Source organism: Pecten maximus, chromosome 5, assembly GCF_902652985.1.
Source record: "Pecten maximus chromosome 5, xPecMax1.1, whole genome shotgun sequence".
In the NCBI taxonomy this organism is placed as follows: domain Eukaryota; kingdom Metazoa; phylum Mollusca; class Bivalvia; order Pectinida; family Pectinidae; genus Pecten; species Pecten maximus.
Window position 1 is genome coordinate 27,454,596 of NC_047019.1, and position 25,832 is coordinate 27,480,427.

The 25,832-nt window shown below is 37.1% G+C and overlaps 3 protein-coding genes across 3 annotated transcripts; all 3 read right to left on the bottom strand.

Moving 5' to 3' along the window:
- Nucleotides 1-7,828: 7,828 nt before the first annotated feature.
- Nucleotides 7,829-10,098, bottom strand: LOC117327706 (piggyBac transposable element-derived protein 4-like). Its single transcript, XM_033884823.1, has 3 exons — nucleotides 9,697-10,098; nucleotides 9,160-9,320; nucleotides 7,829-8,911 (listed from the first exon to the last, which is right to left on the bottom strand). Exons 1-3 carry the CDS (start codon nucleotides 10,064-10,066, stop codon nucleotides 8,363-8,365), a joined length of 1,080 nt encoding a protein of 359 aa, XP_033740714.1. The 5' UTR covers nucleotides 10,067-10,098; the 3' UTR covers nucleotides 7,829-8,362.
- Nucleotides 10,099-10,147: 49 nt separating this feature from the next.
- LOC117328381 (piggyBac transposable element-derived protein 4-like) lies at nucleotides 10,148-10,840 on the bottom strand. Its single transcript, XM_033885908.1, has one exon. It carries the CDS (start codon nucleotides 10,838-10,840, stop codon nucleotides 10,148-10,150), a length of 693 nt encoding a protein of 230 aa, XP_033741799.1.
- Nucleotides 10,841-10,963: 123 nt separating this feature from the next.
- LOC117327705 lies at nucleotides 10,964-24,562 on the bottom strand. Its single transcript, XM_033884822.1, has 4 exons — nucleotides 24,436-24,562; nucleotides 16,049-16,623; nucleotides 14,776-14,922; nucleotides 10,964-14,187 (listed from the first exon to the last, which is right to left on the bottom strand). The coding sequence occupies exons 1-4, from the start codon at nucleotides 24,438-24,440 to the stop codon at nucleotides 13,793-13,795; spliced, it is 1,122 nt and encodes a 373-aa protein (XP_033740713.1). The 5' UTR covers nucleotides 24,441-24,562; the 3' UTR covers nucleotides 10,964-13,792.
- Nucleotides 24,563-25,832: the final 1,270 nt, after the last annotated feature.

Here is a 25,832-nt window from a genome sequence, read left to right on the forward strand (position 1 = left end):
TGTTTTTCATATGGCGTTTTTTGTTACACAAAGAAGCATTTATAACGATACACTAACACAAAAGTACATGTAACTATTCTACAATCGATGAATTATCGCCAATTACACGAAGTTCTGTATTATAAACACGTGAACGAACACCCCATTAAACTTTATAGAGATTGATACGTTATACATCCCTATAATTAATTTTTCTTTGTTTTCATGGTAAATACTCAAATGTGACTGGTCGAAAAATTCTTTTCATTTTTCTATGAAAGAAATTCCGAGAATGGCGCGAATAATGTGACGTTACAATACGATAATTGACGTTGCGTATTGATTTGAGAAAAATTTTGTTTGCAAACTGTATGAATCCGCGTATCGGATTCTTACAGAAGTTTGCAAACAAAATTTGTTTCATAACCCGATGAAACTAAAACAAAATGACATCAATGCTTAAATAATATCGTTTGTGAATTACAGAATGAACGAAATGTGGGATTACTCGAGGTGCTCTAGAAGCAGACATACAAAACCAATATATTAACAGACGTTCGACTATAATGACTACATAGGTCAGAGCAACCTAACAGAAAACTCAGGATGCCAAGTTTCGTGTCTTCCATACATTTTATCGTTGCCTTAATAAGCGTATATCATATGAATCAGCTTAATATTATGACACATGTGAGGTAGAGTATATTAAGTTGTTGGTAATATCGTGTCACATGTAAGGTTGGGTAAATTATAAATATTTCGAACCGACAAAAAATATTGTTATCAGGAGGATAAGACCGGGGCAATAATTCATATTGATCAACAATAATTCATATTGATCAACAATAATTCATATTGATCAGCAATAATTCATATTGATCAGCAATAATTCATATTGATCAACAATAATTCATATTGATCAGCAATAATTCATATTGATCAACAATAATTCATATTGATCAACAATAATTCATGTTGATCAACACTAATTCATATTGATCAACAATAAGCTTTTGATAGAATAGAATGGATTTGGATAATTTATTGTTTTTGAAATTTTAATTTTAGTCAGAAATACTATAACTGGATTAAAATGTTTGTGAATAATGTAATAACATGTATTGAAAAAAAAAATGGAATCACCTCAAAATACTTTAAGATATCGAGATCAGCTAGACAGGGATATTCAATGGCACTGATCATTATTCTGGGGACTTCGGGTATAAAAAGGAATTTTAGTTTAAACATATTTTATTTGAAAACATTTCAGAAGGAATTGGACACAAGTTTTACAACTTATAATTGTCCTCTTCCATAAACATGAATACAATGTAATGATATTTTACACATATATATATAAAAGAACACAACATTAATATTTATTGGTTGAAACAACGACGTGTGCCATACCAGTTACCAAAATTACAATAGTGTTATGGCTATTAAGTAAATGATCATGACATAATATTAATAAGTAAACATAAAACAAAATGTACAATATGGTAATAAAAATGTTGGTTTACATGTACTATCAACAATATAGTTTCAATATAAATAGTCTATCGATGTTATATATATCAGTATTTTGCATAATATATATGTCCTATATAATTTATTTTGCACAAATTGATATAGGAGTTGTATAGTCTATTGTTCATGACTTACAATTATGACATAAATGACATCAGATTAATAAAAACGGTTAGTATTTTTTATATATTCTTGAACAATCAACCGTATATTGTCATTGTCAATTTGACTAAGTCTATCTGATCCATTAAGTATCAGATTTAGATCTATATGGACATTAAATACAGACAATTTCCTCAAAAACATGACACGATGATCGTTATATTGGTGACATTGTAAAACATAATGTAGCGCATTTTCCAAGGGAAATGAACAATTACATGAAGGGTTCAGAGTTAAATTAACTTTAAAAAGGTCTGAATTTAATGAGCTACATCCATGTCGAAGTCTAGTGTGAATGACATCAAGTTTTCTGTCACCAACTCCTAGTCTTATTGCTACAGGTATTTTTCGTTTTATTTGTCTTTTAAATTTTACTATTGTTTCTGAAGATCTTACAGTGATGTCTAAAGAATTCCATGTTTTTACTGTGCTGGGAAGAAATGATTTTTCATATAGAGACAGACGACATCTAGGTGGTACATAATCTTGGTTATTTCTCAAGTTGTAAGTAGTATTTTCATTAACTCTGTTGGGCAAAAGGTCGTTCAAATAAGATGGCGCCATATTATAGTGCATTTTATAGAATAATAAAAGTTTTTTCTGCTTTCGCCTTTCTAATAGTGTTTCCCACCCGGTTTCTATATATAGCGACTGTCTACTTGTAAATGAGGTTAAACCTGTGACAATTCTAGCTGCTTCTAGCTGAATTTTCTCTAACTTGTCAGTATCTGAGTTGTTACACCCATCCCATAATTCACTCGCATATTCTAGCAAGGGTCTTATAAATACAATATATAATTTAGACAAAATTTCCTTTTTCAAAGTAAATTTCAACTTACGTAAAACAGATAAGGGACGTGAGGCAGAATACGTTACTCCTAAGTGTCTGTGTATATTACTGCAAGTCAATGTTGTGTTATTAAATTGTAAATCAATATCATTTTTTTCAAGAGAGCCGTTGAGGATTATAACATCAGTTTTGCTTGGATTAAAATTAACTTTCCATAGTTTTGACCAATGATCTATAGCTGTTAAATCATCATTCAAATGCCGTTCTATATTCATTCTGTTATTTCCAGAGTATGAGAGAGAAGTATCATCAGCAAACATTCTTGACAATGAAAATAAATTTTCAGAAATGTCGTTAATAAATATTAAAAATAGAAATGGCCCTAACACCGACCCTTGTGGAACTCCAGCTTTCAAGTATCCGGTATCTGAGCTTGAGTCACCAATGACAACGAATTGATTTCTGTCAGTTATATAGTCTTTTAACCAGTTATAAATATTACCTTTGAACCCATATGAATAAAGTTTTTTCAGAAGTCCACGATGCCAAACCCTATCAAAAGCCGTAGAAATATCGAAAAAAAAAAAAACATACAAGTTTGCAGTTTATTTTCCGATGATAGGCAAATGTTATGATAAATCTCAATTAATTGTGACACAGTAGAATGACCCGGAAGAAAACCAGACTGATACTTATATAAAAGGTTGTTATAAAAGACAAAGTTATATAGATGTTTATACACAACTCGCTCAAAAACTTTACTAACAGTGCTAAGCAGAGAAATTGGTCTATAATTAGAGGATAAAAAACGTTCACCTTTTTTGAATAGAGGTATTACCATAGCAGTCTTCCATTGATTAGGAAACTTACATTGAGTTAAGGATAAATTAAATAATAACTGTAAGGGAATGCATACAGTTTCAGCAGTATTTTTCAACATTTCATGACTAATAGTATCTTTACCAGTAGCTTTGTTTAATTCAAGATTCAAAAGAATATCCTTTACTTCACTAACAGATACAATAATATTTTCAATAGTATTATTACCTCTTGATGTAAATTCAGGAATATCAATTGGTTCATCAATAATTTCAGATATGGATCAAAAGAAAGAGTTCAACAAATCAGCTTTCTTCTTATTATCATATACCAATTCACCTTTAGTACTGTCGTATAGTGAAGGAGTTGATTCCGATTTACCCGATTTTCCAATTAAACGATGCATTAGTTTCCAATAAGACTTAGAATCATGTACGGCAAAATTGTTTATACAGTGTAATACCATTTATATTTTCGAAAAACGATAATTTAGCAGTTTTTTTCATGTTATTTACCCTGTTTCGCTGTTGTTTGAATTTCAGTATGTCAACCGGACGATTAGATTTGCGTGCTTTTTTTTATGGAATCTGTCCCTTTTCCTGATCTCTTTGCGTAGTTCTGAATTAAACCATGGTTTGTCAGATTTCCTTATAGTTACAGTTTTCTTAGGTATACACATGTTAGCAAAGGTGGGGAAAGAATTATTAAATAGTTCACATGCTTCGTCTACAGTACAGTTTTCCATCCTATCTTGCCATGGAAACTCTCTAATAAGACTATTAAACTTTTCATAATCAGCATTTTTATATATCCAAACATCTCGTTGATATGTTTTGAAAATCTTACCCGGTAATTGTACAACAATATGTGTGACAGAGTGATCACTTACTTCGTTTTCGACAGGGATAACAGAGTCTTCTAAAATATTAACAGTATCACTTACAAGTATAGGGTCAATAAGTGTACTAGAACGAGCAGTGACACGAGTAGGTTCTTGTATTACGTTTGTTAGATTAAAATGAAGTATTAGTTCATTGAGTCTATGATTTCGAATTCTAAGCAAATCAATATTAATGTCACCAAGTATAATAATGTTAGAACTAATACCTAGCGCAGTCTCAATACATGATTGGAAATTATCCCAAAATGGTATATTTGATCCTTCAGGGCGATAAACCGCACAAATAAGATATAAACAGTTAGTAAACTTTAATTCTACCCAGATGATTTCGCCACCATCAAATTCTAAATCCATCCTGCGTTTGTAATGAACATCGTTTGATATATACACCATGACACCACCCCCAAAACAGTTCCTATCAAGTCTGAGTGGTTCAGAATATCCATCGATCATAAGTTCAGAGTTTAAAATATTTTCATCTAAATGTGTTTCAGTTAGTAATATAATTGAATATCAGATATTTTGTTGCGTACACTCCTTGCATTAAGGTGAAAAAACGACAGTTCATTGTGTTCATGTTCAGGTCCGGGATTGGTTTCTATGTCATTACACAGGAGTAGGATAAAAACAATAATGAAACTAGGATTATTTAGATACATTTCTGAGCACAGAAGATAATCAACATCGTTTTCTGGTATAGTGTAGGAAATTTTCGAATACTACATAACAAAATGATAAAAAGTAAGATGTAAGTCGGTGACCAAATATAATTACCAAAAATTAATTTGCCATACACTTTAAAATAATAAGTCCCGATTGCCATTCTGTACAAGACTAAATCAATGCACATTTTGCTACATGTATTGCAAACTTGAAATTTGTGACACATGTACAGAGAAGGCAAGAGGACAGAAGTAAAAAATCTTGGAACTGGTATGGGTTACACTGGCTATATTATTTGTAACAAACATACAAAAATATTTACAAGAACATAAGAGTAAAATAATAAAAAGACTTGTCATTTGTTTCAAAAGTAAAAAGATACTTTTAGTCATTACACGTGTATCCTTCAATAGAAGGAGGATCGGCAGCTTAACTTCTTAAAATTGCTGCTGAATAACTTATACTTAATAAAAACATATAAATTGAGATTCTATTTAAAAGTTTTTGAATATTCAAATCATCTAAATTAAAGCTGAACAGTTCATTGGGTCATGATTGAATATTACATTTTTTCACATAATTTGTTGTATTTTGTTTATTTTATAACTAAGGTAGCCGAGTTGAACATAAGAGCAAAAATTGTCAAACAATAAAGATAGCCACAAATAGACATACACGACGCAGACAGACATTACAGACAACCAGACAGAAAAACCGTACAGAATTATACTCGCACGATAAGCCTTTCATGTTTGATACACCGGGACGCGAACACTATGACACGGCAGCACAAACTTAAAGACAGGCAGGTATAGACACGGGCCAACAGAAGCGAGAGCGAATATCAAACTATATACCCAGACCTTATCCTTATGAATCAAACAGACAGACAGACAGACAGACAGACACATGGACAAACGTAATGCCACGCAGGTACAATACAAATATACATGTATATATACAGACATCCTTATCCTTATAAAACCATCAGACAGACAGACGGACGAAAAGACAGACAGATATACAGACGGACAAGTGTACTGCCACGCAGGTACAATAATATATGTATCATATATTTATACAAATTCTTCAATTACCGGTAATTGCATTATATTAAATATATGTACATATATACAGACCTTCTTGTTCTTATAAACAACCAGACACACAAACTCAAAAACTGTATTCGCACGCAAGTACGATAGGGGAAACATGCAATTACAATTATAATACTGGTATAAGTTATATCATATTAAATAAAATGAGTGTTACAGATTAAGAGCAATATGGGTAATGTATTAAATATATTCACAGACCAGCGTTTTCCTGGCTAGTTGATAGTGATCAGTGACATGTCTAATTACGTCTAATTATTAAAAAGGAATACAATTGCCTAATACAGACTGTTCAGAAGTAAATTTAAATGGACTTGCTGATGACTTCTACAACACATACATAGAACAGAAGAATCCATCAAAATCATTAGAATTATTCATAATATATGAGAAAGCTTCAGGTTCGAAAATCAAGTATGACAAAACAGAAGCAATCTATCTGGGAAGATGGGAACCCATTTTTGATAAAATAAAACGGACGAAAAAATAAGGGAAAACGTTTGGTATCCACCATGGATATGATATAGATATAGAGGGGGAAATCAAAACATTGAAAAATTGTATGTAAATATGGAAAACCAGACATCATGAGGATAAAGAGCTTATCTTTAGATCACAAATACTATCTACGGTACGTTTTGAAAAAGAAGCAAGATGTATTCCATAAATGTATAAGAATAGAAATAAACCTGATGATATTGATTTTTATATGGGATGCGAAAATCAACCCCGTCAGTAGAAAGACCTGCTGTAAAAGCACAGCTAATGGGGAATAAATATGGTAGATATTGATGTGTTCATACTAAGTAAATACGTAAAAAATACATACAATGTATATATATATATATATAGAATACTCCTATCTAACTTACACAATGGGAATGTATTTGGTAAATACTTTGTACAAGACTTTGATGGAAGATTTATGATCATGCACTTCATTTGTTCTTGTTTAATCTAGAAGCTATCAATTTAAATGGTATTCCAAAGCTTTATCAACAAGATGTTAAACAAGATGTTAAACAAGATGTCTACGCCACAAAGTATTTGGAAATGTTATGTTAAAAGTGAATGGTAAGTCCTCGTACATTTTTTAAATCAAACTTGACAGCAATAAATGTTATTCGGAATAAAAGGAATCAAATTCTTATAGATAGTAATACTCTATTTAAGAAATCGACAAAGAAAAATACTTCGATACATGAGTTAACCACAATTAAGAATTCAATTCCACACAAATACCAACAAATACGCAGAAATGATGTTTATCAAGATATATATAGTATTTTATAAAAACTGAATTACAACTAGTTATCAAGAACATCAAACATAAATAAATAACTGTTTTACCCAAAATGCTTCAAGAAAAAACTATTCAAAAAATATTTATGCCTGACTGTAAACCTAATACATCAACAAAAGGGGATTACTTACAAAACAGTAATATTGCAGAGAAAAAAAGGAGACAATGATATGGACAAAAACTTAACCCTTGGAATGCCAACTTTTTTACGTCGCCAATTTGAACTGTCTTCAACTGTTCCGCTAAGTATGACGTTACGTTAATTATGACGTCATTTGATTGTGCATTGCGTAATGTTATAGTCTGGCACATAGGTACACATGTTTTAACCCTAGAGCTGCTGCATTGTTTCATCCTTGGTACCTGCCAGTGCTGAATTGTTTGAGATTTAACTTATTTTTATACTCCAATTTTTTTATTGTTTTAAATTATTCAGATGCATCCCTGTAACACACTGAGTATGTGACAGTTCAGGTTTTTAACATGTTTTTAATGGATTTGACCATTTAAATAAGCACTTGATCAAAATGTAATCATGTAAACAAAAAATAACAAAGACAAATTCATGAAATTCTGCCATCCTTTGAGGATTTAGTTTAGTGACAAAAATTTAACAAATCAAATATAGAATGAAATTAAAACAACAAACAACTTTAATTTGCCACTTCTTTCACTGTTGAAAACACTAAAAGTAATATTGGAAATATTCAAGGGAGATCATCTATGGCAAATTCAAGGGAGCTAATTGATTACAAACCTGAAGTGCATGGCCCTCCATAAATGAAACCTTAACATTAATAGTAGGCCTTAAGGCCCCTTTAACATTAGGTCATATTCCTTGACATTTCCCTATGCAGTATATAACCTCTTAAATAACTTCATAAATTAACATAATTATTTCTAAATATACATCTATGTTGAAAAGTTGTTTCTGTAACAAGGTGTACGATGCTGTGGTACAAAGATACACTCTCATACTTGCGAATTGTTAAATCTCACAATTACATTATAGCTATAAATGAATAACACTAGATCTTTACGCCTCTTAAATAACTACATTATGTAATATATAATAGCAGCACTGATGAAAAGGATTACTTTCAAGGCCAAATATCATCGATATCTGACACTGTTGTTTGGGTGTTTAGTGTATACATGTACAATATATCACTCCTCCTGTCCAAGGTCTGGTTCCTGACTGCAGTATGATGGTGTCTTCTGTAGGCCAAAGTATAGTCCGACACAGTATGATACAGCTCGAAACATGGTGTGATACACAGTGCAACTTTGCATTGCCTACACTGAAAATTGGTGTCATGTCCAGTCCTGTTTGGCACCTTCACACCAGGGTTCTGTGTCCTGAAGATATCTGCCTCAGCAGGACCACAAACGATACACCGACGTTGGGCATGGACCTTTTTCCCTGTTGGTGGTAGGTGGCAAGGGAAATGTCTGGCACTGAGACGCTGCAGAACTTCAGGGGCTGCTCTTCGTCGTCCTGAGGCTTCTGGACCAGTCACTCCGGAGTCTTCAACAAGCTGAGCTACAAGCTGCCTCCTAAATAAACGATGAGGAACAGGATGATCCTCTCTGTGCTTGTAGATGTGGTAGGCATTGAGAACAGCCAGGCCAAGAGTATGGAAGAACACCTTCGAAAAAAAGAAAAGAAATTAGGAACAAATTATACCAGAATAAATTTACTGCATATATATATACATGTACATTTGTAAAGGTGTCTAATGTACAGCAATTTCCAACACTGATCACACTAGAATTTCAGAATAGCCAGTTCTCTACTTTGAAAATATAAGGTATAAAAGCTAGAACTCGAAATCAATACATTAATCTAAAAAATGTTTACAAATACGTGTTAAATTTCTAATCTGATTCAATTTACCTTCTTCCACCACTTCAAAGTTTTCCGTTGAAAGGATCCATAAGTCACCATTTGGTCACATCTGTCGACGGCCCCCATGTATTTATTGTAGTCCAGCACGCAATCCGGCTTCCAAACAACATTTCCCTCATAGTCTCTCTTCCCTGTTGGAACCATTTTACCTGATAAAGTAAAAAAAATTAAATGGTTAATAAGCATCAGGTGATATTGATAAATGTATAACAAGTTCAAAATATGAATATATTCAAGATAATATAACCTGTGCTAAGCCTACCCAAATATTGATCAATAATATATATACGTTTGTTTTGTCAATCCGTACATGTACTGAGCAGTATGTGTATACATTTGGTAATACATTTAAAAGGCAATAAAAGTATATCCCTTACTCTACATATAAAAAAAAACTTTAAGGGAAAAATTTCATTAAAATATATTCTTAGAACTGGAAGAAAATGATGCTTTTTCTGTTTTAAGCACTTTCCTGATAACTTAAAAAAAGGTTTTATTTCATCTGACAAGTGTCAATCAACATACCTTCATGAATAGTTGTAAGAAGGTACACATCCTTCTTGTCAGCAAACTTAACAGCGGTCAAAACTCCATTGTTGAACGTGACTGTATTCCCATCAATTGGACGAGTCTCCCTCAACATCCTGGGAACACCTTTTCTGTTACTGCGTAGAGTTCCACATGCTAATGTAGCATTCAAGTATAAGTTATAGTACAAATGAGGACTGGTGAAATAATTGTCAGTGAACAGTTTATATCCTTTGTTCAAGTAGGGTTGAATGAGACGCATCACCAAATCATAGGTCACTCCATATTCTGAGGGCACAGGTCGACACTCCCTCCCAGTAAACAGCTCTAGCCTTGAGCAATATCCATTTGCCGAGTCACACAACATGTAAACCTTTATGCCATATTTTGTTGGTTTGTCTGGACTATAAACTCTGAAATGCAAATTCCCTCGCCAAGGTATCATGCCCTAATCTATGGCCAACTCCTGGTGTGGTGTATACACCCTCTCAAAGTTCTCCAGAATCTTCTGATATGGACTTCCAAGCTTTTGTAGTGGAGAATAGTTCTCCTGCCCCCTCTGAAGAGCCATGTTGTTGTCCGAGAGATGCAGGAAGCTCATGATGCTTAAAAATCGATCCCTAGACATCACAGTCCCAAAAAATGGAGTACTCACAACAGGATCAGAAGACCAGTAATCTTGGATGTTCGCCTGCGTCACTAGCCCCATAGCAATGATCATCCCAAGAAATGCCTTCATCTCGTTGTTGCTAACTGGACTCCATTTCCTAAGGCGTGAATGGACTGGAAGCGTTCCATGACTGGCTAGGAAATCAGCTGCATATCTGTTGGTTTCTTGAACAATGGTTGAAATAATGTCTTCCGAAACAAACTCTTTGAAGTAGTCCAGGTGAGTCCGTTGGTTTTGTTCCAGGGTCACTCCCGGGTCTGCGGTGAAAGTGAAAGTAGACGTCTCTGCCAGTCTACCACGTCTCCAATTTTCTTCTGCGAAGGCGTCAAAAGGCTGGTCAATCTCCTCAACATCATCCATCTCGTATCCCTCAAACTCATCACTATCGTTGTCGTTAAAAATCTCCTCAAATAAATCTCGAAATTCCGGTAAAACATTGATCAAGTCGTCCGATAAAATGCTGTCCGCCATGTTTGTTTACATTCGATACGACAAAGGAATATACAGAGTGATCATAAATAAATGCAGTAAACACATTCACTTTGACATATTTACGTGCTCTTTCATGATAAAATACAACATAAGGCTTTAGTGTTCGAGTTTCAGACATTTAATAGTCTCAAAACGCGATAGATATTATGGAACAACGCAAAATGCAAGCTAACTGTGCAGACCTCGGGTCGACACCGCAGTTTCAGTGACGTCATTATCACTGCGTGCTTATCCAATTAGTTATCATAGAAATCGTTATTCTGCGGGATTCCGCAGCTTTAAACATAATACGAATATCTATATATATTATTTTGAAACAAATGAACATTGATAATTGTTTACGATGCATGAAAATCACATCTGAACGAGTAACATACTGTGTAAACGTGTGGAAATCTGCACATCTGTGTCGGCCATTTTCAGCGCGGAAATCCCGGAGATATGACGTAATTAATTAGAATACACATCCCTGCTTTTGGTGACGTTTTGTGGGCTAAAAATACCGCCGTTTTGGGGAAATACCATGTTTCTCAAACAAACGACCGTATTTCTCACTTGTGATTACGAGTTTGGTTTTCTTGTATGGTTCGTACTTAGATAGGAATCTAAACTTACTTCAAATGTAAGTTTTTATGTAATTTTTAATCATTTTTTACAAAATTGATTACTTCAGGCGGGGATTCCACTATGGAGGGACTAAAACGTAATTTTACGGGGATAGCACGCGACCAGCAAAACGTAATTTTACGGGGATAGCAGCTCTATGGGCATTTTTTATTGAGCTATTCTAGGGCATGCCGTAAAAGAGCTACATAACCGCATGTTTAAATGATGTTTCCATAGAATTCAATGTATTTTTGAATGTCGTTATATGCTACAGCAGTTGTTTATAGTCATAAATAATAAAATGTACGATTAAACAATATCTATTGATACGATTGCAAATATTTAAATCATATCTTTGAAAAATGTTCGTGATGGACACAATGCAAAATAACGAATAGACTCTGTCTATTTCAAAGTTCAGCCTAGAAGAAAAAATCATATATGTGCCTTGATCATAAAGATCAGTGCGTTGTCCTGTACAAAAATGAACTCAAACTAGTTTTCAAAATGTTCATCAGTGAAAAGGTACAAAATTGGACCTTGACCTTTGGCCAATTGACCTTGACCTTACGTCAGTTGACTCCTTGTTGTAATGAACCAACATCGCTTCATAGTGTCACAACAAAATGTTCATCAGTGAAAAATCGGAATTTTAAACAATCTTCATCAGTAAAAATATACAATATTTTCCCCAGACCTTTGACCCATTGACCTTGAATTTTGACCCAGTTAACTTGAGCTTTGGTCAGTAGACTCCTTGTTTAATTGTGGACAATTTTGAAGCATCACGGCATCACAAAATGTTCCTCAGTGAATAGATACTGGACCATAAAAAGCCTTCATCAGCAAAATATACAATTTTTGTCCATGACCTTTGACCCAGGGACTTTGACTTTTGACCCAGTGACTTTGAGCTTTGGTCAGTTGACTCCTTGTTTAATTCCAACAAACATTGCTTCATATTGTCATAATAAAGGTTCATCAGTTAAAATTTATGAAATTTGACTTTGGCGTTTGATCCTGTGACCTTGACCTTTAGTCAGTTCACTCATTTAATTCGAACCAACATTTCTTCAAAGCATCATAACAAAACATTCATCAGTGGAAAGATACCAATTTAACCTTGACCTTTGACCATGTGACCTTGACCTTTGGTCAGTTGACTACTAGTTAAAATCTAACCAACATTGCTACATACTATATTTAGTGTCTTAACAAAATATTCATCAATAAAAAGTTATTAAATTTCACCTTGACTTTGACCTGCTGACCATGACCTTTGGTAAGTTGACTCCTTGCTTAATTCTAACAAATACTTCTTCATGGTGTCACTACAAAATGTTCTTTAGTAAAGAACTACAAAATTTGAGCTTCACCTTTGACCCTGCGACTTTGACCCGATGACCCAGATCTTTGGCAAGTTGACTCCTCGTTAAATTCCAACAAACCTTACTTTAAAAAGTCATAACAAAATATTCAGTGAAAAACTACAAAATTTGACCTTGAACATTGACCTTGACATCTGACTCGATGACCTTGACCTTTGGTGAGTAGACTCCTTGGTTTAATTCTGAACAACTTTGCTTCATTATATCATGACAAAATGTTTATCTGTGAAGGAATGCAAAATTTGATCTTGACCTTTGAGCCCGATTACCTTGACGTTTGACCTTGACATTTTAGCTAAGTGTGCATTTTTGTGAACTAAACATCTTAACTAAGTTTCATATATTTGGTAAATAAATACCAATGTAATAGCCAAAAATGTAAGGACAGACAGACAGAAGGATAGAGCGTTTACTATAGGACATCTGTATCCTCGATTCAAGGCCCTAATAATAATTTGGTATTCCAACACACACAATTCTAATAATGTTTGTCCGGGACAAAAGTGTCATCGTTTTGTCATTAAAACAATTTCACGAATGGACACGTGATCATTTGTAATGTTAACAAACAATGCACGGTATGTTTATGTTCTATAAAGGGCAATGCTAGGTCAATTACACGTATGTCAATACAAAGCAATGACTAACTATAAATTCTCTATGTTTGTAATGTATGAATTGTGATAAAGTATTGGACTATGCCTCTCAACCCTATATCAGAAGCTAAAGGACACAACTAAGTTTTAATTTATGTTTATAGTAAAACATATTGATACTTACAACTACAATGAAAACAGTTTGACCAAACTACTAGTATTTAAAAATCAGAATATATCATCGCAACATTTAATGATAATCTTTTTTTTTATTATTATTATCTATTTTTGTTGGTCACCTTCAATGAAAATTGTCTTTTGAATATTATTACATAAGAAGTTCATTCAAACAATTTCCTCGCAAAGTCGTGTAAATCTGACCGACCAAGTGCGCCTAGTAATGCTGCCATCTTCACAGCCTTAACCGCCCTTCTTCCGTCCCCAGCCTCTAGACTCATGGCTCGTACTGTTGAGTTTCCATCAACAATACATGGACTTCCCATCTCACACGTTCGGTAGACGTCTGTAAAATTTGCAGATGATTCAGAATCTGACGATAAGCAAAGTCTCCTTGGCGGTCTTCTGAAAATTGTTTTCTCAAATTTTATGATTGCAACATCAAGATCCTCGTCCATGAACTTCAAAGATTTCAGACGAAATTTCTTTTTATTTCTTGTTGAATTAGCATTCAAAGGAAACTCAACACTACCGTCAATCCTCTGTGTTTCCACACTTCCTGAAAAAATGTAAATTTTCCTCGTTAGTTTTACGCAGGACAGTTAAAAAGCATCAAAAATTATACTTAATTACCAAAAATTGCATTTATCAATGTTCCATTTAAGTCCTTTTTTTCTGGATTCTCCAATCAAATCTATGTTTGTTCATATCTTACCTTTAACCCATTTTTAATAAATTTTGTGTTTGAATCATTGTTTCGTGATGATAGCATTGTTCTTAATTGCTATTTTTCATTTATTTGGTTTTTAATTATCATAATTAGTCTATATTTTGATATGTTCATAGATAATATAAGAAAGAGTATCAAAGACTTCTCCAATTTCACACAAATAGTTCCAATGTTTTCATGACCACATATAATGTAACCTTTGACCTTCTATCGACTGGACATCTAGAGCGGCCGAATTGAGAGTAACAAAGGAATGTTTAGTAATGTGCGATATTTGATTAAAGCCAATATGAAGATATTTTATGTACCGAGATTTGAAAAGATTGTGAATTCTGTTTGATGATTAAGTAAGTCGACTTTGTCCACTGAACATTTTTACTTATGCAGTACAAGTGCTGTATTAATAATGCGTTTTACCAATCTGATTTGCCGCCTTCGCTGTTGTGATGACGTAACTGTGGCCGACCCGAAAACACTTTGCAATTTTTGTACCGCCGTAAATAAGATTACCAACAGCACAAAGGCTTTCCTCTGACAATTGCATTTCATGACTACCGTTTTCTCCTGCAAAAGAAAGTTACAATAAAAAAATTGCATAATAATATATATTTTAATCAACTACGTGGGATGTTTTGACATATGTAACCAGTGACGTCATGCAATTTTGTAAATATGTTGTAAATATGATATGCTTTATGTTTTTTTTTTTTTTTTTTTTTTGAGACAACTAAACTAAAAAGTACTCAAAAAAAGAAACTTTTTCATTGTTCATCTAGATACAGTAATAATATTTAGAGTGAATCCGATACTGTTTCAAATTGTAATGCAAGGAAATATAATGCTTGCCACACACATTGTGGTATGAACTGTTAATCAAGTAAGGTGATGTGTCCTTGACATGTGTTTTTTGGACTTCATAAACTTATTTAAAAAAAAAAAAACCACACACAATCAGAACATAGTGCCCTCAAAAGACGGTTATACCATTTTAGTACATCTAACTCACGTTTACTTTGCTAATTTGAATATTCAACTTAATTTTTTTTTACCACAGGAAGGCCTGTCAGCACTAGTCATTTGACTCAATCGCTATAATAGCAAGAGTTATGTCTCTATAGAAATAGCGCCTGATAGTTACTGGATGAGCGGACACTTTCGCCTTATCATAGAACCAATGCGTGTAACCAATGTGAAGTCAGTATTTTGTCATGTGATGTACTGAATCTCAATCATCAAGGGATAAGGTTCACACTGCAACCATAGGGATTTGGCACAAAGTCCCAATGCTCGGTCCATATGTATATGTATTACAATAAGAAAAATAAAACCTCGACCACACGCTTTCGTCGCATCTCAATACAAATAATACATTAAACATGTGGAGCATGGGCTGGCAATTCATGCCAGGTCCCTATGGCTGCAACCTCATCATCGTGATTTAATGCGGCACCGACACATCAGCTTATACATAGGACTTCTTGTATTTGTTGATGGAATTAAGGCATTTACTTTCAATCTAGACGCCAAATAAACCAAATTATGACTTCATATAAAAAAGCACGGTTGCATCTTCAAAATTGATCAATTCAAAAGAGATAGGGCCTTTCTTTCCTTATTATTATTTCTCTAGATTTTAACACATTTATCAAAATCAAATATTAAAACAATCCGTATTCCGTTGAGGATTTACCGTTTTGATGTCGAGAATATATGCAGTCGACAAGAGGTACGTCTCGTCCATACAAACTTTCCAGTCCTTCTCCTCGTCCGTACAGATTTTCCAGTCCTTCTCCTCGTCCGTACAGATTTTCCAATCCTTCTGTACATTTGACTGCCAATGCGAGTTTTTTCATCCAGATTTTCTTTGGTACATTCTCGGTATTCATAGAATATATAAACGCAATTTTGGGAGGTAATTGACAAGAATCCAGTTTCACCGGAATAATCTGCTGTTGGAGACCACCGTCTTTCTGCAAATGCAGGTACAGTGCCACGTTCAATTCGTGTTCGACCCATTGAGACGCGAGTGATGCTTCTGACAGAAGAATAACAATTTTAAATGATCTCTGAAGAAATAAATCGATGTTGTCAACAATAGCTAACCCAGGCAGGAAATCCCTGTCCTGGATGCAGCATGCCATTCCATACTGGCTCTCCAGACAGGACACGATATCAAAAGCGACTATGCTATCTGGCGAGTCCGTCTTGTACACTATGTACGCGTGGTATGTCTTCCCCGGAGGCAGCTCTGGTATGGGGGCCGCACTGGAAATTAACAAATAGTATTATTGCAGTAGATATCAAGGAATGGCAAAAAATTCACGAGACATCTATCGCAAGGCCTTTCTGTATCCTGGGTGTTTACATAATCAGGCCACCAGAAAAAGGCATTGACGGCAGAAAGGCCCTGTGGTAGACGTCTCTTGCAGTAAAGTTCTCACAAGAAATCAATTACACTCAAAAGATGTGATTACTGGGGAAAGGACTTTCTATATGTAAACAGTTATAAATAGATTTATAAAGGTAAGGAAGAAAAGCGATCTAACTTAACACTTTGATTTTTTTTTTAAATATTTTTAAAAAATATTTTGAAAATTAAAAACATAAAACATTTCTCTATAATTATGATCAGTTGAAGCAAACAAAATTTATGGTAAAACTTCACGATATCTAGGCACATGAACTTCATAAAAGGTAGTGTATGTAAATAGTAAAACAGATACAGTCGGGTATAACAGACACAGTCGGGTATAACATACAGTCGGGTATAACAGATACAGTCGGGTATAACAGACACAGTCGGGTATAACAGATACAGTCGGGTATAACAGACACAGTCGGGTATAACAGACACAGTCGGGTATAACAGACACAGTCGGGTATAACAGATACAGTCGGGTATAACAGACACAGTCGAGTATAACAGACACAGTCGGGTATAACAGACACAGTCGGGTATAACAGATACAGTCGGGTATAACAGACACAGTCGGGTATAACAGACACAGTCGGGTATAACAGACACAGTCGGGTATAACAGACACAGTCGGGTATAACAGACACAGTCGGGTATAACACACACAGTCGGGTATAACAGATACAGTCGGGTATAACAGATACAGTCGGTATAAACAGTCGGGTATAACAGACACAGTCGGGTATAACAGGTACAGTCGGGTATAACAGACACAGTCGGGTATAACAGACACAGTCGGGTATAACAGATACAGTCGGGTATAACAGATACAGTCGGGTATAACAGATACAGTCGGGTATAACAGACACAGTCGGGTATAACAGAGTACAGTCGGGTATAACAGACACAGTCGGGTATAACAGATACAGTCGGGTATAACAGATACAGTCGGGTATAACAGACACAGTCGGGTATAACAGATACAGTCGGGTATAACAGACACAGTCGGGTATAACAGACAGTCGGGTATAACAGACACAGTCGGGTATAACAGACACAGTCGGGTATAACAGACACAGTCGGGTATAACAGATACAGTCGGGTATAACAGATACAGTCGGGTATAACAGACACAGTCGGGTATAACAGATACAGTCGGGTATAACAGATACAGTCGGGTATAAAAGACACAGTCGGGTATAACAGACACAGTCGGGTATAACAGACACAGTCGGGTATAACAGATACAGTCGGGTATAACAGACACAGTCGGGTATAACAGACACAGTCGGGTATAACAGATACAGTCGGGTATAACCAGACACAGTCGGGTATAACAGACACAGTCGGGTAACAGATACAGTCGGGATAACAGACACAGTCGTGTATAACAGATCACAGTCGGGTATAACAGATACAGTCGGGTATAACACACACAGTCGGGTATAACACACACAGTCGGGTATAACAGATACAGTCGGGTATAACAGACACAGTCGGGTATAACAGACACAGTCGGGTATAACAGATACAGTCGGGTATAACAGACTACAGTCGGGTATAACAGACACAGTCGGGTATAACAGACACAGTCGGGTATAACAGACTACAGTCGGGTATAACAGACACAGTCGGGTATAACAGACCAGTCGGGTATAAACAGATAACAGTCGGGTATAACAGCTACAGTCGGGTATAACGAACAGTCGGGTATAACAGATCAGTCGGGTATAACAGACACAGTCGGGTATAACAGACACAGTCGGGTATAACAGACACAGTCGGGTATAACAGATACAGTCGGGTATAACAGATACAGTCGGGTATAACAGACACAGTCGGGTATAACAGACACAGTCGGGTATAACAGACACAGTCGGGTATAACAGACACAGTCGGGTATAACAGATACAGTCGGGTATAACAGACACAGTCGGGTATAACAGACACAGTCGGGTATAACAGACACAGTCGGGTATAACAGACACAGTCGGGTATAACAGATACAGTCGGGTATAACAGACACAGTCGGGTATAACAGACACAGTCGGGTATAACAGACACAGTCGGGTATAACAGACACAGTCGGGTATAACAGATACAGTCGGGTATAACAGATACAGTCGGGTATAACAGACACAGTCGGGTATAACAGACACAGTCGGGTATAACAGACACAGTCGGGTATAACAGACACAGTCGGGTATAACAGATACAGTCGGGTATAACAGATACAGTCGGGTATAACAGATACAGTCGGGTATAACACACAGTCGGGTATAACAGATACAGTCGGGTATAACAGACAGTCGGGTATAACAGACACAGTCGGGTATAACAGACACAGTCGGGTATAACAGATACAGTCGGGTATAACAGACACAGTCGGGTATAACAGATACAGTCGGGTATAACAGGTACAGTCGGGTATAACAGACACAGTCGGGTATAACAGATACAGTCGGGTATAACAGATACAGTCGGGTATAACAGATACAGTCGGGTATAACACATACAGTCGGGTATAACAGACACAGTCGGGTATAACAGATACAGTCGGGTATAACAGACACAGTCGGGTATAACAGATACAGTCGGGTATAACAGATACAGTCGGGTATAACAGACACAGTCGGGTATAACAGACACAGTCGGGTATAACAGACACAGTCGGGTATAACACACACAGTCGGGTATAACAGATACAGTCGGGTATAACAGATACAGTCGGGTATAACAGATACAGTCGGGTATAACAGACACAGTCGGGTATAACAGATACAGTCGGGTATAACAGACACAGTCGGGTATAACAGACACAGTCGGGTATAACAGATACAGTCGGGTATAACAGACACAGTCGGGTATAACAGATACAGTCGGGTATAACAGACACAGTCGGGTATAACAGATACAGTCGGGTATAACAGACACAGTCGGGTATAACAGACACAGTCGGGTATAACAGATACAGTCGGGTATAACACACACAGTCGGGTATAACAGACACAGTCGGGTATAACAGATACAGTCGGGTATAACAGATACAGTCGGGTATAACAGATACAGTCGGGTATAACAGACACAGTCGGGTATAACACACACAGTCGGGTATAACAGATACAGTCGGGTATAACAGATACAGTCGGGTATAACAGATACAGTCGGGTATAACAGACACAGTCGGGTATAAACAGACACAGTCGGGTATAACAGACACAGTCGGGTATAACAGACACAGTCGGGTATAACAGACACAGTCGGGTATAACAGACACAGTCGGGTATAACAGACACAGTCGGGTATAACAGATACAGTCGGGTATAACAGATACAGTCGGGTATAACAGATACAGTCGGGTATAACAGACACAGTCGGGTATAACAGACACAGTCGGGTATAACAGACACAGTCGGGTATAACAGACACAGTCGGGTATAACAGACACAGTCGGGTATAACAGACACAGTCGGGTATAACAGACACAGTCGGGTATAACAGACACAGTCGGGTATAACAGACACAGTCGGGTATAACAGACACAGTCGGGTATAACAGACACAGTCGGGTATAACAGATACAGTCGGGTATAACAGACACAGTCGGGTATAACAGATACAGTCGGGTATAACAGACACAGTCGGGTATAACAGACACAGTCGGGTATAACAGACACAGTCGGGTATAACAGACTACAGTCGGGTATAACAGACACAGTCGGGTATAACAGACACAGTCGGGTATAACAGACACAGTCGGGTATAACAGAACAGTGGGTAAACAGATACAGTCGGGTATAACACACACAGTCGGGTATAAACAGACACGTCGAGTATAACAGAACAGTCGGGTATAACAGACCAGTCGGGTTAACAGATACAGTCGGGTATAACAGACACAGTCGGGTATACAACAGTCGGGTATAAAGATACAGTCGTATACAGATACAGTCGGGTATAACAGAACAGTCGGGTATAACAGATACAGTCGGGTAAAGATACATCGGTATAAACGAACAGTCGGGTATAAAAAGAACAGTCGGTATAACAGACACAGTCGGGTATAAAACAGTACAGTCAGGTATAACAATACATCGGTAAACAGACACAGTCGGGTATAACCAGATACAGTCGGGTATAACAGATACAGTCGGGTATACAGAACAGTCGGGTATAACACACAAGTCGGTATAACAGATACAGTCGGGTATAACAGATACAGTCGGGTATAACCGACACAGTCGGGTTAACAGACAGTCGGGTATAACAGATACAGTCGGGTATAACAGACACAGTCGGGTATAACAGACACAGTCGGGTATAACAGACACAGTCCGGGTATAACAGATACAGTCGGGTATAACAGATCACAGTCGGGTATAACAGATACGTCGGGTATAACAGACACAGTCGGGTATAACAGATACAGTCGGGTATAACAGACACAGTCGGGTATAACAGACACAGTCGGGGTATAACAGATACAGTCGGGTATAACAGACTACAGTCGGGTATAACAAATAACAGTCGGGTATAACAGACACAGTCGGGTATAACAGACACAGTCGGGTATAACAGACACAGTCGGGTATAAACAGATACAGTCGGGTATAACAGACACAGTCGGGTATAGACAGATACAGTCGGGTATAACAGACACAGTCGGGTATAACAGATACAGTCGGGTATAACAGACACAGTCGGGTATAACACACAGTCGGGTATAACAGATACAGTCGGGTATAACAGATACAGTCGGGTATAACAGACACAGTCGGGTATAACAGATACAGTCGGGTATAACAGATACAGTCGGGTATAACAGACACAGTCGGGTATAACAGACACAGTCGGGTATAACAGATACAGTCGGGTATAACAGACACAGTCGGGTATAACAGACACAGTCGGGTATAACACACACAGTCGGGTATAACAGATACAGTCGGGTATAACAGACACAGTCGGGTATAACAGACACAGTCGGGTATAACAGACACAGTCGGGTATAACAGATACAGTCGGGTATAACAGACACAGTCGGGTATAACAGACACAGTCGGGTATAACAGATACAGTCGGGTATAACAGATACAGTCGGGTATAACAGATACAGTCGGGTATAACAGATACAGTCGGGTATAACAGACACAGTCGGGTATAACAGATACAGTCGGGTATAACAGATACAGTCGGGTATAACAGACACAGTCGGGTATAACAGACACAGTCGGGTATAACAGACACAGTCGGGTATAACAGGTACAGTCGGGTATAACAGACACAGTCGGGTATAAAAGACACAGTCGGGTATAACAGATACAGTCGGGTATAACAGACACAGTCGGGTATAACAGACACAGTCGGGTATAACAGACACAGTCGAGTATAACAGACACAGTCGGGTGTAACAGACACTGTCGGGTATAACAGACACAGTCGGGTATAACACACACAGTCGAGTATAACAGACACAGTCGGGTGTAACAGACACTGTCGGGTATAACAGACACAGTCGGGTATAACAGATACAGTCGGGTATAACAGATACAGTCGGGTATAAAAGACACAGTCGGGTATAACAGACACAGTCGGGTATAACAGACACAGTCGGGTATAACAGACACAGTCGGGTATAACAGACACAGTCGGGTATAACAGATACAGTCGGGTATAACAGACACAGTCGGGTATAACAGACACAGTCGGGTATAACAGATACAGTCGGGTATAACAGACACATCGGTATAGATAGCGGGTATAACAGACACAGTCGGGTATAACAGATACAGTCGGGTATAACAGACACAGTCGGGTATAACAGATACAGTCGGGTATAACAGACACAGTCGGGTATAACAGATACAGTCGGGTATAACAGACACAGTCGGGTATAACAGATACAGTCGGGTATAACAGATACAGTCGGGTATAACAGATACAGTCGGGTATAACAGATACAGTCGGGTATAACAGACACAGTCGGGTATAACAGACACAGTCGGGTATAACAGACACAGTCGGGTATAACAGACACAGTCGGGTATAACAGATACAGTCGGGTATAACAGACACAGTCGGGTATAACAGACACAGTCGGGTATAACAGACACAGTCGGGTATAACAGATACAGTCGGGTATAACAGACACAGTCGGGTATAACAGACACAGTCGGGTATAACAGATACAGTCGGGTATAACAGACACAGTCGGGTATAACAGACACAGTCGGGTATAACAGACACAGTCGGGTATAACAGATACAGTCGGGTATAACAGACACAGTCGGGTATAACAGATACAGTCGGGTATAACAGATACAGTCGGGTATAACAGATACAGTCGGGTATAACAGACACAGTCGGGTATAACAGACACAGTCGGGTATAACAGACAGTCGGGTATAACAGACACAGTCGGGTATAACAGATACAGTCGGGTATAACAGACACAGTCGGGTATAACAGATACAGTCGGGTATAACAGACACAGTCGGGTATAACAGATACAGTCGGGTATAACAGATACAGTCGGGTATAACAGATACAGTCGGGTATAACAGACACAGTCGGGTATAACAGACACAGTCGGGTATAACAGACACAGTCGGGTATAACAGATACAGTCGGGTATAACAGACACAGTCGGGTATAACAGGTACAGTCGGGTATAACAGGTACAGTCGGGTATAAAAGACACAGTCGGGTATAACAGACACAGTCGGGTATAACAGATACAGTCGGGTATAACAGACACAGTCGGGTATAACAGACACAGTCGGGTATAACAGACACAGTCGGGTATAACAGACACAGTCGGGTATAACAGATACAGTCGGATATAACAGACACAGTCGGGTATAACAGACACTGTCGGGTATAACAGATACAGTCGGGTATAACACACACAGTCGGGTATAACAGATACAGTCTGGTATAACAGACACAGTCGGGTATAACACACACAGTCGTGATTGAACCTTGACTGCAGGTATTCATCTCGTGTACGAGTAGGGTGTATTGACAGGCCAAACGAGTACACCTGTGTTTTGAACCCGGTAGTCGCACGGAAATTCCGAGATACTTACCAACTTCCTGGTAGTAATTGAATGACATTTTGAACCGAACAACATATATACTCTTTATAAAACGGTGTTTGTCTTTAAAATAATTATTTTGGCTACTTAAAAAAAAAATCTTCATCTGAAACAGTTACATGTTGCCGTCAATTTAAATAAAAAATATGATAGATCGTCATTGTATTCCTACCAGATAGGAATCATATTTTAAAATGACATATTATAAAAGGGGTAATAAATAGGAACAAAATAGAGGAAATTATCTATTGAATTAACATACATACATTTCGAGAAATTCTTTTACCATTTCCTAAGATGATGTCATATATGCTGTTATCGTATATAAGTTACTAAACCACACATACGCTTTCATATGTTCTATTCTAGATCAAACATTGTGAACTTTCGTTATTTCGAGGTATCAATAGTTTTACAGTAGATCGTTGCATTAGAAAAACAACATACACAACAATATTCTAATGTGTCTTAACATTGCTTGTCATTATATAGTTTTCAAAAGCAAAATATGTAGCAGGCAAAAACATTTATCAATATTTCTTGACTAAAAAGGAAAAATACTCACGCCATTTTACCTGTTCCGGGAAATCCTAAAACACCTCCACTTCATGGCTATATTTACCTGTGGTACCCGACATTCTTGTAATATTTAAAGTTCAAATTAAATGTTTCCTTATCGCCATTCAGATGCACCCATGTATTATCTTATGTGTGACCGTAATATACTAAAATATGCAAATTAGGTGAGGAAGAATTCAGGAAGTAGAACACATTTTTATTTAAAAGTAACTGGTATTCAGTGTAGTGTCGGTTTATAAAGTACTAGAACCGTATTATTGAAAAAGTTCTTAGTTCCCGTTCAGATTGACTAGTTATAGCTTTGGCCGATTGCTTCTGTTACCTGTAATAGGATCTGTTATGTTATTGAAGTGACACTTAATATAATGTCGTAATTTGCTTGATGCTACTCCGTAATGTGGTGATGTTACTGTCTATTTGTGGTGTTACTGTGTATGGTGGTGTTACTGTGTGTGATGGTGTTACTGTGTATGGTGGTGTTACTGTGTGTGGTTGTGTTATTGTGTGCGGTAGTGTTTCTGTGTATGGTGGTGTTTCTGTGTGTGGTAGTGTTTCTGTGTGTGGTAGTGTTTCTGTGTGTGGTGGTGTTACTGTGTATGGTAGTGTTACTGTGTGTGGTAGTGTTACTGTGTATGGTGATGTTACTGTGTGTGATGGTGTTACTGTGTATGGTAGTGTTACTGTGTGTGATTGTGTTATTGTGTGCGGTAGTGTTTCTTTGTATGGTGGTGTTTCTGTGTGTGGTAGTGTTTCTGTGTGTGGTAGTGTTTCTGTGTGAGGTGGTGTTACTGTGTATGGTAGTGTTACTGTGTATGGTGGTGTTACAGTGTATGGTAGTGTTACTGTGTGTGGTGGTGTTACTGTGTATGGTAGTGTTACTGTGTATGGTGGTGTTACTGTGTGTGATAGTGTTACTGTGTAGTGGTTTTACTGTGTATGGTAGTGTTACTGTGTGTGGTGGTGTTACTGTGTATGGTGGTGTTTACTGTGTATGGTGGTGTTACTGTGTATGGTAGTGTTTACTTTTGTGTGTAGTGGTACTGTTGGTTTACTGTGTGTGGTGGTGTTACTGTGTGTGGTGGTGTTATGTGGGGGTATTGGTGTATGGGGGTGTGGTGTGGTTCTGTGTGTGGTGGTGTTACTGTGTGTGGTAGTGTTACTGTGTGTGGTGGTGTTACTGTGTATGGTAGTGTTACTGTGTGTGGTAGTGTTACTGTGTATGGTGGTGTTACTGTGTGTGGTGGTGTTACTGTGTATGGTAGTGTTACTGTGTATGGTGATGTAACTGTGTATGGTAGTGTTACTGTGTATGGTAGTGTTACGGTGTATGGTAGTGTTACTGTGTGTGGTAGTGTTACTGTGTGTGGTAGTGTTACTGTGTAT